Source organism: Urocitellus parryii, chromosome 15, assembly GCF_045843805.1.
Source record: "Urocitellus parryii isolate mUroPar1 chromosome 15, mUroPar1.hap1, whole genome shotgun sequence".
Lineage (NCBI taxonomy): Eukaryota > Metazoa > Chordata > Mammalia > Rodentia > Sciuridae > Urocitellus > Urocitellus parryii.
The window spans coordinates 46,609,216-46,626,048 of record NC_135545.1 but is presented as its reverse complement, the minus strand read 5'-3'; the positions used below and the strand labels follow the sequence as shown (position 1 = coordinate 46,626,048).

The following is a 16,833-nucleotide window of genomic DNA, read 5'->3' as shown; positions in this document are numbered from 1 at the left end:
ATTCCCTGGCCTAAAAAAGGCTCTGTAAATTTTGGAAATCCTCAGGCTGGGGTTGTGGCTCAGTGGTAGAGCACTTGCCTAGCACGTGTGAGGCACTAGGTTTGATTCTCAGCACCACATAAAAAAATAAATAAATAAAATAAATGTTTTGTGTTCAACTATAACTAAAAATATTTTTTAAAAAATTTTGGAAATCCTCTTTACATATTTGTACTTAAAGTATTTTCGCTGATGGCAGAAAAAAAAAGAGAGACCTCCATATCTGCTCTCATTAATTTAGCATAAATGAGTAAATAAGTAACGTTTAAAGAAGTACAAAAACAAGTAAAATGAGAGATTAATTCCATTTACTCATTAAACTCATGTGCTTAAGAGAGTAGAGTATCAGGGAGGGAAATGCTATAATATGCTTACAGCTCAATTTTTTGTTTCAAAGTTCCAAAAGTTTAACAGGCTAGTAATTTACTATTTGTTAAGTTTCTCACAAATCAAAGAGAAATTATATACTGCAAAATAGAATAATGTAGAAAAATAGTAATGCTAGCAACAAAAAGTTACATTTAGCAGTTGAACTACTTGTAATACTGCTTTAGGTTGGCAATACTATAATCCATGTAAATCTGAATATAGGTGCATATGATTATTTCTCATCAAACCAGCCACCCAGGCTGGGATTGTGGCTCAATATCAGAGTGCTTGCCTCACACATATGAGGCCCTGGGTTCCATCCTCAGCACCACATAAAAATAAATAAATAAAATAAAGGTATTAGGTCCACCTACAATGCAAAAAAAATTTAAAAAAAAACAGCCACACAATGCAGCAATGTATCAACAGCAGATTGTCTCTCTTAGCCAACAGTAATATTTTTCTATATTTCTTATTCTGAACAGTGCACATAGTTAAGATACATGTAAGAGTAAATTTCATTCTAAGTATCATTTCACAAGAGTTCTAATTATGTATTGAGGATGTAGATCAGAGGTACAATATTTGCCTAGTATGTGCAAGGCCCTGAATTCAATGCCCAGCACCACACACACAAAAAAACGTTCTAGTAATGGTAGAAAGCAAAAGCACAAACTATTAAAATTCAACACATGGAGTAACACATAGTATCAAAGACCTAAGAAAAAAACACTGTGGCATTCCTATATCAAATTCGGATTAAAACTCAATTCCTTTCCACCTACAAAGATAAAATCTGCAAATGTTAAATCAACAATACCATGAAAAATTCAAATGATAATACAGATACTTACACTTGACACTGCTGAAGGCATTTAAAATATTACAAAACCATGGCTATTTTGCAAATAAGAAAAATGAGGTTGGGAGAGTCACAAGATTCAGAGTCACACAACAAGTACATAATGACATCAGTCTTTGAACTTGTATCAGTTTCATTACAAAATCAATCATCTTTTAGACAAACATATTTTATGCAACCAAAATAATTTATGTAGAAGAGAGCTCAAAACACTTCATATGTCAACTTAGCCATACCATGGAACCTAAAAAGGTTGTTTTAAAATTATCATTATTTTATAATGACTAATATACCATCATTTGAAAGACACACAATGTTTTATGCACCATTATTGTCCTTTGTTCCTGGTTCCTTGGAGATAGATTCTAAATCTTGAATGAAGAGTATCTTTGCTATTGACAGTTTCTTAAACGCCCCCCCCCCATGCTAGGTTACTAGCTAGGAGACAAGGTGACTCAGGATGGGAGCCAGTCACGAAAGGTTGAGGATTGGTGCCAACTTGACCTGGGTAGGGAAACCAAGGAGCTGGAGATTGAGTTCAGGCACATAGATAATGATCCAAGCAACCATGGCTTTGTAATGAAGCCCTAATAAACATTTGAAGTTCAGCAAAGCTTCCTGATTGGTGAAGTGCCAGGGGGTAACAGACCCAGATTCAATGGGAGAAGGCACAGAAGCTCTTCACAGGGGACTTTCCAGACTTCACCCTGTATCTCCTCAGTTGGCTGATTCTGATTTGTATTCTTATATTAAAACTGTAACTGTAAGTACAGAACTTTTTGAGTTTTGTGAGTCTTTTCACCAAATTATTGAATCCAAGGGGGTTGTAGGAACTTCCAAATCTGTAAACAATTACTCAGAAATACAAGTGGCCTGGAGACCCTCAAAGAGCAGCTGGAATAGGGCAATCTTAATAGGACCCATGTCCTCTATTTATTTATTTATTTTTAGTAGTATTGGGTACTGAAGCCCAGTGGTACTGGTACTGAACTACATACCCCTCCCTTTTCATTTTTTATTTTGAGACAGGATCTTGTTGAGTTGCCTAGGCTGAACTGGAAATTAGGATCCTCCTGCCTCAGTCTTCTAAGTAGGTTGGATTACAGACGTGCAACATCACACACAGCAGGACCATGCCCTTTAATATTTGAAGTCAACACTAACCCTGGGGATCAGTGTCAGAAGTACCCTGCAGTAAACCCTATGGTGTCAGAATAACCATTAAGGAAGAAAAAACACTGCCAATTAAATTGTGACCTACCATAAACAGTAAGATACATGCTGATTTCAGAAGGATTAAAATATTTAAAAATTATTTCAAAATAAATTATTTATATTCCAATTTTGTATTTATAATACATTCTTTTACAGTTTTTTAAGTAGTACAAAAATATGAATGAAGCACAAAACAAAAACAAACAAAAAAACTCATTCTCCTGTACTCATGGGTAATCAGTTCAGTTCAAAATATGGTAAATAGGGCTGAGATTGTAGCTTAGTGGTACGGCACTTGACCAACATGTGCAAAGCCAAGTGTCTGATCCCCAGCATGGCAAAAAGGGAAAGAAAAAAAGTGAGCGTGCATGCGCACTGTAAACAAAATTTTGCTGACTCAGAAGTTACCCAACAAGTCAATTACAGAAAAGGGACCTAGAACTCAATCCCAAATAGCAAGAGTATTATCATCTGCTATAAACATCCTATTAGTTCTCAGCTTATCTTAAAGATGGCTATCAAACACTTAGAAATCTTAAGTCATTTTGGTGACTAAGAATCAAAGGTCAATCCATTTTATTACATATGATCTCCTTACAACCCTTCAGACAGAAGGCAATGATTACACTAACCTTACTACAGTATCATTTATCACTTGACAGTTCAATAGAAAAGAAAGGGTCACAAAGAATAATGCAAGGAATAGACCGGGTAGTTAGATGTGGGTGTTCTAACTGCAGCTCTACCACATGCCAGCCTGAGGATCGCACTTTCAATCTGGACTCTAGGTCTGTTTCACATTAATTTTTTAAAAAGGGGTGGAGTGGGGAGGGAAGGGAATGGAACCAGTAATTCCCAGTGGGAAGTTCCTGGCTTTTGGCATAGGACAATTCTTTGCTATCCTACACTATGAAGACCCTAACCCTCTCAATTCCTTACCCTCTAAATCTAAATGCTGGTGACTCTCCCCAGTAGTTATGACAATCAAAAAAACCTGTCCAGGGCTGGGGATGTGGCTCAAGCGGTAACGCGCTCGCCTGGCATGCATGCGGCCCGGGTTCGATCCTCAGCACCACATACCAACAAAAATGTTGTGTCCGCCGAGAACTAAAAAATAAATAATAAAAATTCTCTCTCTCTCTCCTCTCTCGCTCTCTCTTAAAAAAAAAAAAAAAAAAAAAAACCTGTCCACCGCCACGTAAATGGGGTGGGGGGGCACACTGTGGTTTGTTAGTAATGGGCAGACTTACTTTCACTAACAGGTATCACTCTAGTGCTTAAAGTTTAGCACCTTTAAGTGCTAAACTTCTATTAAGTCAGAAACTTTCACTCATACTTAAGTGACAAGTACATGAATGTAAAAAAAGTTGAGGAAATAAAGAATGATTTAGAGAAACCAAAGATTTTAGTCCCTATAATCCATTTCTAGGCCCCACCTGGAAAAATCAGAAATGTAAAGATTTATAGGCACTGGTTTAATCTACACAACACTACTAAAGAGTTCAATTATTTGAAACAACCCTAATAGGAAATATTTATTGAGTACTTGGGGCTGGGGTGTAGCTCAGTGGTAGAACACATGCAAAGCATGTGAAAGGCCCTGGGTGTAATCCATAGAAAAAGGTAGGGGCCAGGCATCATGTACTCCCTTACTAATCAAAGTATAATACATCACACTTGGGAACTTAACAGAAATATACAATCTCAGGCCCTCTCCCACACCTACTGAATCAAAATCTATTTTCACAAGCTTCCTAAATGAACAATTTAAGCAGTACTTTACAGGTATGTATTAATTCATTTAATCTGTATAACACATAATTTAATCCTCATAACAACTCACACAATGTAAATATTATTATCTTCCAGCTTACAAAAAAGTAAACCAAGGCACTGATCATTATATATTTATATAGCAATGTCAGAGCCAGAATTTGAACCCATACACTCTCATTCTAGAATCTAACCTCTATAGCATTATTGCATATTATCTCTCAATTTTAAATAATTTACAGTATAGCCATAAAATGGGATATTCTATAGCTGTTAAAACTAGTATCTGAAGAATTTTTAATAACATTGAATTTAAGATGATTAAGTGAAGTATGAGAATATAAAATTAAATATATGGTATAAGCCCAAATATGTAATTATTAGAAAATTATTAAGAAGTATATGTCTACTTGGGAGGCCGAGGCAGAAGGATCACAAGTTTGAGGCCAGCCTCAGCAACTTAGCAAGACCCTGTTTCAAAATAAAAACAAAAAGGGCTGGGATTAATTAGAAAAAATTAAAAAGAAATGAATAAAAAAATTACAGTTTAAAAAAAAAAGGGCTGGGAGTGCTGGGGTTGTGGCTCAGTGGAAAAGCGCTTGCCTAGCACATGTGAGGAGCTGGGTTCGACACTTAGCAACACATAAAAAAATAAATAAATAGAAATAAAGGTTAAAAAAAAAATGAATGCTTTAAAAAAAAAAAAAAGGGCTGGGGATGTAGCTAAGTAGTTGAGCACCCCTGGGTTCAATCTTTATGCCACAAAAGAGAGAGAGAGAGAAGGAGGGAGGGAGAAAAAGGTAGGGACAAAGTGAATGCATGGTCAAAAAAAAAAAGATCTAGGAAAAAATGTTACCAATATAAGTTATGAGAATGAGATCTGACATCAGAATGCTAGGGTTCAAATCCCAGCTCTACCATTTCCCAGCTGATTATTCTTCAGTGCAAGGCTTAAGCCTCATTTTCCTCAGTGATAAGAGGGACATAATATTTAACTCATATGATTGTTGAGATTTAAACAGGTAATATATATAAAGCATATATAGTCAATGAACACATACTACATTTCTGAATTCATCAAAAAAGATTCTTAATTATAATAATCCCTTAGATTGTCATCTATCTTATAAAGGGCTATTCCAAAGAAAGTACCTTCTCCTTAGATTAGATAATATAAGGTTGAACTCAAGCAATTAACAGCTGAGTAAGAGATCAGATGATCTTGAAATAGGCATGATTAAGCTGTAAACCTGAGTAAAAGGAGCTGCTGTGGCAGCTTCTCCTCTCCTGCAGGATCTTCATTGGAAAAAAGGAAGTCTATCATCTACCTTGAATATTAGGTATTTCAACTGCCTGGTCATGCCTTCCTGACCTTGAGCAGGTAACTGGACTTCTCTCATAGTCTCTTCCTCACCTAAAAGGGATGAGACTACCTCCCTTGGAATTATTATAAAGATATTTTTTATTTTGGGCTGGGGATGTGGCTCAAGCGGTAGCGCACTCGCCTGGCATGCGTGCGGCCCGGGTTCGATCCTCAGCACCACATACCAACAAAGATGTTGTGTCCGCCGAGAACTAAAAAATAAAAAATATTAAAAATTCTCTCTCTCTCTCTCTCTCTCTCTCTCCTCTCTCACTCTCTCTTTAAAAAAAAAGATTTTTTTTATTTTAATTTTTTTTTTAGTTATACATGGACACAATATCTTTGTTTGTTTTTTTATGTGGTGCTGAGGATCAAACCCAGTGCCCCACATGTGCGAGGCAAGCACTCTGCCACTGAACCACAACCCCAGCCCCTATTATAAGGATTTAATGAAAAATGTGTATAAAGCACTTTGTACACTGACTGGCACAAGCAAGCGCTTAAAGTCAGCTAAGATCTATCATCATCATAATCATCACCATTATTCTTACTTGGATAAGATCTTAAACTCCTACTCCAGCAACAAAAGAATACCCATTCTTTCAAACCACTGTTCAATTGTGTTTTCATTATTTTCTAATGAATTATATCTTCAAAGGGTTATTATAAACTGATAAAAACAGTTAAACATTCTACCTCGGGTACAGATAAGAAAAGTTAAACATTCTACTTTTTAATTTAGATTTACATAAGTAAACTATACCACATTTGAATTCTTAATTACACAACTACTACCTAATATTACATCTAGCAAACCAACACTGGGGTTTTCCACATTCCTAACATCTTTGCATACATATACATTAGAAAACACATGAGTAAGTCACATGCTTAAATAAGTGAACTCAATCAATCACTAGCAGCTATTATCTAGGTCAAGGCTTTCCACCTGATAAAATTAGATCAGAATCAGTGTTAAGATTTAGAAAAGCCTAAGGATCACCCTTAGTCTGATCCTTTTGTTGTACAAATGGATTTAGGAAATGTAGTTAACTGTGAACAAGGAAAACATTCAAATGCTAATCTACTTTTTCAAGAATTAGTCCAAATTCTAAAAGGAATACACAGTAAACTCCAGTTTACACCTTTACAACGACATCAATTTTAGCTCAGTTAGAGGTGCTACTATTATTACCACTTTCAAGGTGTAAGTGGGAGCTTCCCTTCTCGCTTTCAATAGTAATGAATCCACCCACAGCTTTGAATTCAAGACATTTCTTTATTACAGGGAAGGAGGAACACCAAACACCTATGGTCAGGCATTTAAAGAACTCTTATTTGATTTTGTCTAATTCTAAGAATTAATGGTGATTTGGAAAGAAAAAAAAAACTCAAAGAATTCATGCACAATATAAGACTATAAGACTTTTTCTTCATGTTTATATAAAACATTTAACGTATGAATGGCTTTTAAATCTGTGGAAATCCGATCAACTTCATTTATTAAGAGAAATGAAACATGAAACAATGAAATACCAAAATTCCTCAGTTTTGCTAGCCTTAAGCTAGCCTTGAAAGAATTGACTTTGGAATGCTAACTTTATGATTCTCTAATTTAAACACAGTCAAGGGGTTTGGGTTATAATTTGTGGTAAAGTGCTTGCCTCGAATGCTTGAGGCCCAACAATCATTTCTATGTATAAGCAGATATGTCCTCATGCATATATCTGTATCTACATATAAAATTTAATACTAACATATTCTGGAGAAAGGGAAAATGGGTGTACTTCTATATTTGGATGGATATATAACATCCATGGAAATATAACATCCATGAAAAAGAAATTGAGAATACCTATCAAAATTATAAATTGTCATATCACTGATCCAACAATTCCACTTTTAGGAAATTATCCTACAGAGAGACATCCACATATAAGGGACATCAAAGATACAGGGACATTCACTGCAGCACTGTTTGTAAGCATAAAAAATTGGTAACAAGTTGAATGGCCATAATAGTTGATTGGCTAAAATTATGGTGGACTCATAAAATGGAACACTATTACAGCCACTAAATAAATGATAACTGTATAAATATTAATAGGGAAAGATCTCTTGGTGGTATTAAGTCAACAATGTGCTGCATACAGCATCATTAGTTTTAAATATATATACATAGGAACACACACACTCATGCATGACTCTATGTATATGCTTATTAACTTCTGTGTGTATTACTAGGGATTGAACCCAGGGTCTTGAGCATGCTAAGCACTATAGCACATATCCCCAGCTCTTTTTTATTTTGAGACCAGGTCCTATATGCTTACAGTAGCACAGAATATCCTTACAATGCATAAGAAATGTGTAACAACAGCCACCTTCATGAAAAAGTCTGGGTAGCTGAGGCACAGGGAACAATGGAGGACTTACTTCTCACTCTATACCATTTTATACATTTCAATTTCATTCTATTTATAATTTCTAAAATAATTAACTTTTGTTTTGTTCTGTTGCTGTACTGGGCACTAAACAGAGGTGCTCTACCAGTGAGATACTCCCAGACCTTTTCATTTTGAGATAGGGGCTAAGTTGCTTAGGCTGTCCTCAAACTTGTGATCTTCTTGCCTCAGCCTCCCAAGTCTCTGGGATTATAGGCATGCTCTACAGTGCCTGTCTCAAAATAATTAACTTTTTAAAAACTTATCTTAAATTTAGATATAAGACCTTTAGTGTATTCCAAATAAAAGAACTCAGTTTCCTTTCATGATAGTTTCTAAATTCAAGAATCATAGTCAGCATTCTAGGGACAAATCTTTTCAAGTCTACTGACTCCATAATCAATATAAGTTCCAGCATGATTAAATTCCTAAAGTCCACTTCTAAGCAGAAACACATACAACTTATATTGCAGTAGATAAATTCAGATCTCACCTAACCAGGTCTCCATGAAGCTGTAAATAAAGACTTTCTCTTCCCTCTCCAGCACAAATTTCTGAGGCTGGTGTCTCTACTGTGCAAAGGACAAGATGTAAGTCAGAGGAAGAGGAGGAAGCAGTAGAGGAAGTGGTAGTTGAAATGGCAGTGGTCGTGTCAGCTCCATAAAGGTAAACACAGCCTCTCTTCACATCTTCTCGCAGCCAGTCTCTTTCTCGAGAACCAAACCTACTTCTCCTATTTAAACAATTTCTGCTCCCATTTCGTTTCATATTTCTCTAAAAAAATTAAGAAAAATAAATTATTAGCTAGAACATTTACTGAATTAGACATGCTCAGTCCTCACCCCATCTATTTTATATTCACCAGTTCTGCTCCACTATCCCCTTTCTCCTATGGAGCGTCCACCTCTGCCATGCCCATTCTTAACCTGGACAATAACTTTCTTTTCCACCAGCTGTTCATGCTTCCATCTATGATGATCTCTGGCCTGCTTCTATTTTTCAGTAAAGTGTCCAAACAAACAAACAAACAAAAAATCAAAGTACTTATGTACCTATTACCCAACTTGCATTTTTTTTTTACATTTAGCCATATTTAGTTCAAATCATTGTTCTAAAACAAATATATACAATTCATTCCTATACATATAGTTGAAGTTACAGAACCCCACTACAATCCCCTATCTCTCTCTCTCTCTCTCTCTCTCTCTCTCTCTGTCTTTGGTATTTATCATTTCATACATTTTTGTCATACATGAATATTAATAAATATTTATAGTACTGTCTTAACCTGATTTAAAACTTTATCTGTATCTTAACATACTTATATTTCACCCTGCAGTTTTTTAAAAATATTTTTAGTTACAGATGTACACAATAATTTTATTTTATTTGTTTACTTATTTATTTATTTTTATGTGGTGCTGGGGACCGAACCCCCCAGTGCCTCACAGAAGCTAGGCAAGCACTCTACCACTGAACCATAACCCCAGCATCATCCTGCAATTTTATATGGTTCAATACTGACTTAGAGATATATCTGTTAATATACCCAGTTCAGTTGTTAAAATAATATTCCATTATATGAATACACTGCAATTTAACCACTGTAATACTGACAGTATTCAATGTTTTCCCCAAAGTTTCATGATGGAAAAAAAGACTACAATAAACATTTTTGTACATGTCTCCCACATCCCCAGAACTAGGGTTGAACCCATGGATGACCTACCAGTGAGTTACAGCCCCAGCCCTTTTTACTTTTTATTTGAGACAAAGTCTCACTAAACTGCCCAGGCTGGCTTCAAACTAGTGATCCTCCTACCTCAGGCTCCCTAGTAGCTGGGATTACAGGTATGTGTAACTGTGCCTGCCTGAACATGTCTACTTATGAATATTTTAAAGTTTATCTAGGGTCCTAACCCTCTGCTTCATATTCCAAATAAGTAAGTACAGTATTGGCACAATATTGCACAAATAGTCTCTCCATTTCTGACATGTTCCAAAAAATTAATGTTGCATTTGATAACGTAGGAATGTGAAATTCACATATGTATTGTGAAGTCAAGCTATCTCAAAACAAAAACAACTGCTAGAGCCAATATAACAAATGTATAAATCAACATTTGCCTGTTCTATTTTTATGATGGACCATTTCTCTCTTTAATCAAAAAGAAATTTCCACTGATAAGTAAACCAACACACTTCTCTTGTTTCATTTCCTACTGCCCTTCACTCTGTTTTCAGTCATATCCAACTATTTACAGCTCCCCAAATACACTATTCCACAATGTTGTGATTGACTGAAACATAATCCTTCCACCTGTTCATGTGACAAGTTATTCTTTTAACTCTATTCAGACATCGCACTCACCCATCTCTATCTACTTCCTTGCTTCCTTGAAAGAATTAATGACACTACTCTCTCCTTAGCAGAACCTCTTCACCTTCTAAATATTGTCATTTATTCCATATTTCTTCTCCTCCACTGAGCTTATTATAGTACCTTAACAGAGTATCACAGTGTTATATGCAGACACTGAGTTGACATCACAGGAATTTATACCCAATCTGTACTTGAGCTCAATTAACTCTGGTAGGATGCTGAACAAACTGAAAAACATTATCCATTTTTGTAGGGAACCCTACAATCTTTTCTTTGTATAAGCTACAAAGTGAAAGGGAGTAAATAAAATATTTTCACTACTATGCTTCATTGAAAAACAGAAAGCAATACCTACAAACAAAGCAAATGCTAGTTTCACCGATATTAAATTATTGAGAGTTAAAATCAAATTAAAATTAAATTTCTAAAAGAAAGTGGAAGGAAAAGCTAACAGGCATTCCCACATGGAAAGAAAGAAAAGCAAGCATGAGAATGACCCCATTGTTTACATTTAGGATAATATGGGCAAACTCATCATTTTGCGGATCTTGAAGAATATTATGAATTTAACTTTACAGAAGTAGGATAAATCCCTGCTACAAGTTGGAAATAAGCCTCTCTTTTGCCATCAAGTGTATTTTCTCAAAGCTGAACATTTCAGAATTAACAATGGGCTTTCAAGTGTTTATTTCATACACACAAGGGCCATCATATTTGTACCATTCAATAATGTTAATCACTAAATGGTTAACTACTGGTTAATTTTGAATATTCTTTACTTTTTAATCTTTGAGAAACATTAAATGGTCTATCAAGTACTCTACTGAGAGAGTAATATTTACATAAAAAAGCTCTGCTTTCTACATTAAGTGGGGAGAAAGGCCAAGCAGATACTATTCCACAACCACCAAAAGGTTTCTTTCTTTCTTCCACCGCCCCGCCCCACCCCACACCATGCGGGGTGGAGGGACAGGGGAGGCTACTACCAGGAATTGAACTCAAGGCACTCAACCACTGAGCCATATCCCCAGCCCTATTTTGTATTTTCTTTAGAGACAGGTTCTCACTGAGTTGCTTAGCGCCTTGCTGTTGCTGGGGTTGGCTTTGAACCTGTGATCCTCCTGCCTCAGCTTCCTTAGCCACTGGGATTACAGGCATGTGCCACCGTCCACAGCCAAAGGGTTTCTTAAAAAAAAAAAAAAAAAAAAAAAACTCTCTAAGGTTAAATAACAGCCCAGTGAACTTCACAATCTTAGAATTGTCAAGAAAACCCCCAGAAAGTATTATATTAGTTCACACATGACTTTTTTTTTGCAAGAACTTTTACCAATCATTCGTAAGTGTGCTTATATTCCCTTAAGACTATTAAATTACTTAAGGAACTTTACCTCATCAAAATATATGTAAATATGTTATTGGTTATCCTTTAAATAAATTTATTTAATAAATTATCTAAATTTATTTAGATAAATCAGAGGATTTGTCTCCAACCCATATGATATACTCTACCCTGTGAAGACAAACAGCTAAGTTAGAGCTTGAATCTCCTGAATCTGATCAATGACACTAAAAAGGCCTGAATAATATGCAAAGTCTTACAGGGACAATCTAGACATACTATTTTGCTATTATTAGCAATAACTGAATTACCTAATGCTTCTTTCTTCTCAGGAATGTCTTACTCCACTGCCTAAAGCATCAAGGAACTGCTGGAAAGGCCTTCTTAGCAACCAGTACTGCAGATGATACTATCCTCTAGCTACCTTCAGCTTTTAGAATAAGGATTCCACTGGAATTGCTGGATTGAAAACACTTAATTTTCTCCCTTACTCTAATATAAAAGCTGTTATCATAAACTTACCTAAAAGAGGGCATAACTCTAATCACTCCTCACAACAAACGAGTATGAAGAGTATATTTAAGATTTAAAGATCCTTTTAGAAAGCAAAACTTCTTTTGAATAAGCCATGAATTGAGAACCTACTGCTTCACTTTTACACTTTTAACTAATGAAGATGAATATGAGGCCTGTAATCAGTTCAAAAGGTGCCCACATACTCTAAAATATGCATAGTGAAAACAAGGTATAGTGAGTTCTAGCAGGGTGTGAAATACTAAAACAATAAAGACTCATCTCTGGGAATATAAATATTCTGGAATATTTTAGTGAGTGAAATGAGATAGGAAGAGGAAAAATATTTCCGTCATCAAAATGTCTTGGTATTGGCTGCTTCTCTTACTGGAAATGGACTGCATTCTCCCTTGAATGTGTATTCCTTGGTTTTCCCCAAAGCTTCTCCCTCCCTCTTCAATGTCCCTCAATGGCAACACTGTCCCTTGAATATATATTTTTTTACTTTACCCCCAACAAAAGTCTCTTCCCTGAGACAGCCTACAATCTCCCTTGAATGTTTAACTGCTCTCCTAAATAAATCTGACTCTGAAAAACAACAAACCCAACTGGTATTGATTATAAACCATTCATTCACATTATTTAAATAAAAACTTAAAACTATTGTTAAAAAAAAAAACTCATGGCACTCATCAACTAGATTAGCTGTAACTTCATATCTTCTGCAGACTGAGTTTTAAAACTCCATAATCTTGAAATTGCAAAAAACTGAAATATTTACTAATCCTATGCTTCAGCAATTTGAGAAACTTTTTTTTTTTCCCCTAAGATGTAGTCTCACTATGTTGCCCAGACAGGACTGGACTTGAATTTCCAGGCTCAAGTGATCCTCCCATTTCAGCCTCCGGAGTAGCTAAGACTACAGGCATGCAACACCATATTTGTCACAGGGAGCAATAGTTTAAATGAAATATGCCAAAACCCCATAAAGATGGACCTTGACCTAGTCTGGATTTTTATGAAGACCTATATTAAATGATAAAAATGATGTTCTTTATTTGATAGTAAGTAAAAAAGAGTTACAAATAGAATGAAAAGATTTTTTGTTTTGTTTTATTGGTGCTGGGAATTAAACCCAGGGCCTCATACATGCTAAGCACATGCTCTACCACTGAGCTACATCTGCAGCCTGGAAATCTTTTTTGAAGGATCTTCAGAGAAAAATATGTGAGCAATTATGACTTTCTTCCCAGTTCGGAAAGTCATCTGTTTACATACCCATTCTTTTCCAGTGGCTGACAAAAAGAGTCAGCCACTCTGCTACTTAAGAAAATGTCTGTATGTGGAACACCTAGCACCTATTCTTTATGACCATCACATTTATTTGCAAGGATTAAAGTGTTAACTATGTGCAGTAAATCAAACTATGCAAATGCCTTAGAGATAGCCTCTCACAACAGAAACTCAGCACTAGAATCAAGATCACTGGACTCTTTCAAATGGTCCCCAAATTGGAACTTAAGGAAACCAGTAGAAAATTGTTTTCAACAAAATTCATTTCTCAATTCCCTCACCACCAAAAAAAAAAAAAAAAAAAAAAAAAAAAAAATCCCAAAATTCTTCACCTTCTAGGCTAGGCCAGAAGGCATTACCTGGCTCTCAGACCTGCCATTCCCTGATAACCCAAGCAGTTGAATTTCTGTTTTTATTGAATTCATGCACAATTTACATTTTGTGAATTTATAGTTTTAAATATCCAAAAGACTTTGGGAAATTGTATTCCAATGTATGGTAAATAAATTTCAATAAATCGGTTTAAGGTTAATGAAGAAGTCTGAGTAAATGATGAAAAGCTTTTTAAGTCACCACATTAAAAACTTAACAAACAATGTTTAACATTTTAGAGAACTGGTTTATGATACTTCATGGAGTCACTAGGTCCATGAAATCTAATTTTTTCTCATTTTTGTGATGTCCTATCAAAGACCTTAAAGAGAAAATATGTTCAAGACAACGTTAACAATTATGACAATGTATTTTTTAACATCATGTATTTTCATTGTTTTGCAAGCTATTTTTGTAACACATCAGATCTTTCCTCCCTTTGGCAAGTTTTAAATCTCGCCGATCCCTCTTCTAGATAAGTCTTAGAGGAATTCCATTCCACCTCTGGAAGGACTCCTAGTTTACACATTTGACCTACAGAAAAATTTCTCCACAACTATTTCAAAAGCTAGTAGAGAACACCCAGTTAGCCTCCTAAAACCTCTCCCCTTAGACTTCGTTACCGTTCCCTCCCAGCCTTCTGCATTTAAACTTCTTGTCATCACCTTCAAGGTTCCACTCACCCCTTGTCTACATGTTTTCATATCCTCCTACTCCCCCGATTCCTGCCAAAACACCCCGCTAGCTGCCTGTTGCATAACCGCTTTCCCATTACGGTCTCCCCGGACTGTCAACCCGGCTCCCACAAGCAGGAATGCCCCTTTCGGCCCAGCCCCTCCTCCCTTCTGCAACACGCCCAGCGAGTCCCCGGGAAGCAGCTCCTCCCGGGATTCTCCCTCCAGGCGGGGCGGGCCGCCTCCCCCGCCGCGTCTCGGAGCCCGGCTCTGGGTCGGAACTTGGATAGTAAGCCCCGAGGGCAGAGTGTGCCGCTCCACCCGGCGCAGCCCGCGCACACCGCGGCGCCTGGCCAATCACCGCCGCCATCCTCCCGCTGGGGTGATGTCTTCAGGTGTCCGGGGAGAACCCTACGTACTTGCAGTCCCGCTCCAGCCAGGAGCGCCCCGCCTTCGAAGCCCCCAGCAGCCGGCCCCCGGATCCGGGAGCTGCCGGGGGAGGCAGAGGCGGGCGCGGGGAGGCGAAGGAGCCGGTGGGCGGCGGCGGCGGCGGCGGCGGCGGCGAGCGGCCCGAAGGCGTGGGCCTGCCAGGCGGGTGGCGCCCGGCCAGGGATGGGCAGCGGTGGGGACGACGCGGCTGAGGCCTTTGCTGGGAGCCCCCAGGCGAAGGCCTCGCCCCGGACAGTGGTGCCCCGCGCCAGGTGTGGGGTTGTCGAGCCGCGGAACCGACTGGCTGACGCGGGGCGGGGGTCGCCAGCTGCCTCCGGCACAAGGCGGGGCGGGGGCGGCCTCGACCCTCTTCCTTCCCTCCCTAGTCCGCCCAGTCGCCCGCCGCCTCACCTTCAGAACCCGGATCCCTCCCGGCCGGCGGTTAGCGGGCGCTTCGGGCGGCTCCGGGGGCTCCAGCGGGCCCGCGGGCCCCGGCTCCACCTCCCCCATGGGCGGACGAGGCTGCACTGGGACGCCTGGCCCGCGCGACGGCGCGCGAGCCTCGGCCGCGCGCGCGAGCCGCCGACGGCCCCGCCCCGGGCCCCGCCCCCCGCATCTCCGCCGGACTTGCGTAGCTGCGGGCGCGGCGCGACCCCGCGCCGCGGAGCTACATCCCTACCTGCGGGCGGCCGACCGAGCACTGGGCGGGTGGAACCTGGTATCACTGCAGAGTGGGCCTCCGCTGCCAGTCACACTGGATTTGGAGGCTAGGGCATAGGGAGTGGGATTTGCTGCTAACCGCCCTCCTAGTGGTCGAAGAAGGGGCAGGTGGGGCTTGCACCTGTCAATTGGCGACGGGATGCAGCCCTACTGCGAAGGTGGCTCTTGGAACTTCCCTCTCAGAGATGTTTCCTCTTTCTACTCCAAAACTGGCCTACCACCCCCACTTTCAAAGTCATTGAACCAACTGTTAAAAATACTCATCTTAGCAGTATTTCTCTCCTTTAACTGGAGGTGCTCACGACCTTCCGCAACCTCGTGTACAAAACGTCACTCACCTTCCCAGCCATATTTCAATTCCCCTTTCTCATGTAGTAAAATTGTCGGAACTCTGTTCTTGGCCTCAAGCAGTAATGTCTGTGAGCCATTTTATTATTTGCAATGCTAATTCTGAAAAATCTTTCAAAAGTTAACATTTTTTATTGTTGTTGTTCCTGGGGTGATGGTAGTTTTGTATTCAGTGGGCCAAATTTGTCGTCAGCCTGATTCCAAGTCTCAGCTCTATCCATTATTAGAATTGCTTGATCTAAGCTTTTGGTTCTTAAACTATGAAACAGATTAATATCTGCCTAGCAGTTATGAAGATTGAGTAATGCATACAAAGTGCCTAACATATAATAGGAATGAATTCAATTTTACAATTCTGAAATTCCAAATTTAAGATTCACTCAGTTTTCCAAAAAGAACTCTCATTAATCCCTCTTGAATTTCCCTGGGAGCCTTCTAGACTTCTGGATTTTTAGGGTTTCCTCTTACAGGTAAGCAACTTGTAAGAAACTAAACAGCAAAAACCTGAATTTCTTGACCTTTGAGTAGTTGGTAAAGATTGTATCTCATTATCCATTGCTTCAGCTTGCCTCATCTAAACCTAGAATGTTTTAAGAGAGTTTGAGATCTAACAGGGCAGCCAGTGTCCTCAGCAGATATATTTATGCATTTGGAGATATTTTACATGCTAAGACAAAATTTGATTCTTGAAAGTTCT

General features: G+C 38.5%; 1 protein-coding gene across 1 annotated transcript in view; it reads right to left on the bottom strand.

Moving 5' to 3' along the window:
* Positions 1-15,583, bottom strand: part of Phlpp2 (PH domain and leucine rich repeat protein phosphatase 2) — a 66,292-nt gene extending 50,709 nt beyond the window's left edge. The window contains exons 1-2 of the mRNA XM_026399272.2: positions 15,480-15,583; positions 8,559-8,839 (exon numbers count right to left, since the gene is read on the bottom strand). Coding sequence (XP_026255057.2) covers positions 8,559-8,839; positions 15,480-15,578 — 380 coding nt within the window. The 5' untranslated portion in view covers positions 15,579-15,583. The remainder of the gene's footprint in view (positions 1-8,558; positions 8,840-15,479) is intronic.
* Positions 15,584-16,833: the final 1,250 nt, after the last annotated feature.